At 34.0% G+C, this 3,546-nt stretch overlaps 1 protein-coding gene across 1 annotated transcript in view; it reads left to right on the forward strand.

Annotated features, from left to right (window-relative positions):
• LOC106692755 (uncharacterized) overlaps positions 1 to 1,525 on the forward strand; it is a 6,466-nt gene extending 4,941 nt beyond the window's left edge. Inside the window, exon 2 of the mRNA XM_014438878.1 lies at positions 680 to 1,525. Coding sequence (XP_014294364.1) covers positions 680 to 1,378 — 699 coding nt within the window. The 3' untranslated portion in view covers positions 1,379 to 1,525. The remainder of the gene's footprint in view (positions 1 to 679) is intronic.
• Positions 1,526 to 3,546: the final 2,021 nt, after the last annotated feature.

The raw sequence follows: 3,546 nt of genomic DNA on the forward strand, positions 1-3,546 counted from the left end.
TATACAAAATATTGAATTAAATCATAAATGATAAAAAATTGATAACTGATGATTGATAATTAATAATTGAATAGTACAATTTTTTATTTTGTTCTATAGCCCTGATGAAGACCTGAAACTCAGGTCGAAACGTCGGCATAACATAAATAAATATGGTTTTGTTTATTTATGTTGTTCTTTGCTCTTCTTCTTCTTCTCGGGTTCTTCTCCAATCATTAATCTACGGTCAACTATCTACACCTCATTTATTTATTTGTTTCGATCGGTTCTAACTCCTAATGCTAATAGAACTGTTTAAAACTTTAGGGAGAAATGCGCCATTAAAAATAATAAATAATAAAAATACATAACAACCATTAATGAAAGTAAGATCAGAGCAAAACAGGCAACAGATCTTAATGCTATATTTATTTCGCGGCGGTCCCGAGAAACGAATCTTGACATTCCCACTCTGAGGCTGTATAAGTCCTCAATGGAGGACTCGAGCCAAAAAAAGCACTTTTAAGGGGTTATCCGATAACATAAAATTTTCGTAGCTCCTAGGGCACATTTGCTAGAATCCTTGGACAAGTGTCTAATACATTTTGGTCATATTGATGATCTTAATATTGATGTAAAATGTGATTGTAAGATTTGAGTAACATGAATTTAAATTATGTACATCTGATTTTTTTTACAGCCTGAAAAACCTTCCGACCCGCCAGATTACACAGCAGTTAAGTCAGAAGGAACATATCCAGCGTATCCACCCTACCCGCCTAACCCGGCCTATCCGAGTTTACCACCGTATCCAGACCATCCTGCACCACCCTATCAGCAAGCACCACCCAGTCAGTATTCACCACCTTATCCATCAGGATCATCATATCCGCCTACACCACCCAGTCAGGAAGTATCACCCTATCCGCCTACACCAGAGAGTCAGCCTGAATTTCCCGATCAGTATCCACCACCCAATCCGCCTGCATTACCTAGTCAGTATCCACCACTCTATCCGCCTGCTCCACCCAGTCAGGAAGCATCACCCTATCCGCCTACACCAGATAGTCAGCCTGAATTTCCCGACCAGTATCCACCACTCTATCCACCTGCATTACCTAGTCAGTATCCACCATTCTATCCGCCTGGTCCACCCTATCAGCAAGCACCACCCAGTCATTATTCACCACCCATTCCACCAGGATCACCATATCCGCCTACACCACCCAGTCAGGAAGCATCTCCCTATCCACCTACACCAGATAGTCAGCCTGAATTTCCCGACCAGTATCCACCACTCTATCCGCCTGCACCACCCTATCATCAATCACCACCCAGTCAGCATTCATCACCCTATCCACCAGGATCACCATATCCGCCTACACCAGAGTCAGCCTGAATTTCCCGATCAGTATCCATCACCCAATCCGCAAAATCAATCAGGAGAATGGCGGAGTAAGAATAAACAAGCAGAATAGGGAAACACGAAATAGTAAATTTTACTGATAAGCTATAATAAAGATTTTTCAGGAACTGTTTTATTTGATCGTAGTGTGTGACTGTTACATTTTTATATATGTTATTGTTTACTTGTTTCTATTTCTACCTTAGTTATTTAATATAACCGACCTTTTATACTTAATTTTACACAGAACGTTTCAGTATTAGATGTCCTAATTGATAATTTGAGTTAAGGATCTCAAAGCAAGAAAAGAATTCCTTATGAAGATATATCACTCAACGCTTTTTTCAGGTTATGTAATCTCTATAGAGAATTTCACTGTTATGAAATATTTAGATTATAATAAATAAAACATATATTAAGTCCCGAGTACTTTATTAGTAAAGTGTAATTTAAAAAAAAACAACGATTAAAAAGGATAATGTTTACAAAAATATGTACTTTAAAATAAATAAAAAGTGAAATAAATAACAACATTCTGATGTGATGGGCGTATTACACAACTTTATTGTACAATGCGAATTCGTATTTTAGGGTTTCGAGGGAGGAATATGACAGTATTAACTTTGTTCCAGCTACATGTACAATACATATTACAATTATGAAACATAATATCTAAAATAAAGACGAAAATATGCAATTAAATAAGTACAAACGATGTAACATTTAAAATAAAAATATGTAAAGGAAAATTGGTTAAAACAGTTACATAACAATCATTCTTGGATGCGTAAAAAGTTATATAGAGTTTGTAGAATTTATGGGACATAGAGAAGATTTATTAGAATTTAATTTGAAACATTTCCAGTGAAACAAAATTACATAATCAATCATCTATCAAAGCAGTTCCTAAAGTGATTGCCGTGGCATGTATTGTACTTAGGGTCTTGCAAAAGAATGGCACTTAAAACATTTTATAGGCTTAGATTTTTATAATAATGAAAGTATCAGAAAATATGATATAAATGAAAATACTCCTGTGGTGTTAAATCTGGAGAATGTGACTATTTCCCATAATGCTCATAATTCTCTCGCTAATACTTATGTTATAGAGAGAGAAATACTTTATTTACTTATGCTGCCTAAATACATTAGGTTGCTATCTCACACAGCATACTTATAAATCGGACATATATAAATTACACATATATGGTATAATCAGAAAAAAAAGAGATACAATAATAAGATATAATAAACAATTTCCCCCCCCCCCCTACGGTTTCCTTTTACAATCCATTTCGGTCTGTACAACAAATACAAATGTTTCATTCCTATTTTTCTTTCTCATTTCTGCTCCTCCAATTTCACCCTTTAAAATAAGGAGCATTGAGGATTTTTAAGTTAAATTTAAAATCAGAATAAAAATATTTCTTAACATTTTAGTTTTAGCCTATTGGACAAATGTAAATGTTATAAATTAAATCTCCTAATAGAATGACTGTGGAATTTCTGTTTTATCGGCTCTATACTAGACTAAAACGACAAGAAACTGCTCATAGATTCCGATTACTACAACACCTATTTGACAAACGCTCTGAACTTCCTATTTACTACAAAAAAACCTTATATATTATGATAATCAGATCGATTTGGACATATGGAGTCGAGCTTTGGGGTTCCACTAAACCATGAAATAACTCCCGTATACAATACCTACCATCCAGCCTCTCGTCTTTAACTATCCTTTATAATCCACTGAGGCCTCTGAAAAGAAGATGGCCACGGGGTCTCCTAATTTTAATCAATGATTGAAGTACAAACATTACGTGGTACCTTCCCAAGAGTATCATGTGTTCTAATACATTTATCAAATTTAATTTTTATTTTTGGACAGTTGTCTTCAATAAATTAATACATACAAAAAAAAATTATTGGATAAAAGGGATCAAACCACACTGCCGATAAAGAAAGGAAAATATGAACTAAAGTTTTGCTTTATTAGCTTAAAATTTGACGAATTATTTAACATGATACCTATAAAAAAAAATTAAATAAATACAAAATTTCCATCATCCAACCATCATTCTTCAAGGTTTCTGTTTTTTTTTTAATTTATTTTTTCTCATTTGGGTTTAAAGAAATTTATTTGATTAGAGAAGTTTGTC

Source organism: Halyomorpha halys, unplaced genomic scaffold (genome assembly GCF_000696795.3).
Source record: "Halyomorpha halys isolate HHAL.00 unplaced genomic scaffold, Hhal_1.1 Scaffold70.1, whole genome shotgun sequence".
Classification (NCBI taxonomy): domain Eukaryota; kingdom Metazoa; phylum Arthropoda; class Insecta; order Hemiptera; family Pentatomidae; genus Halyomorpha; species Halyomorpha halys.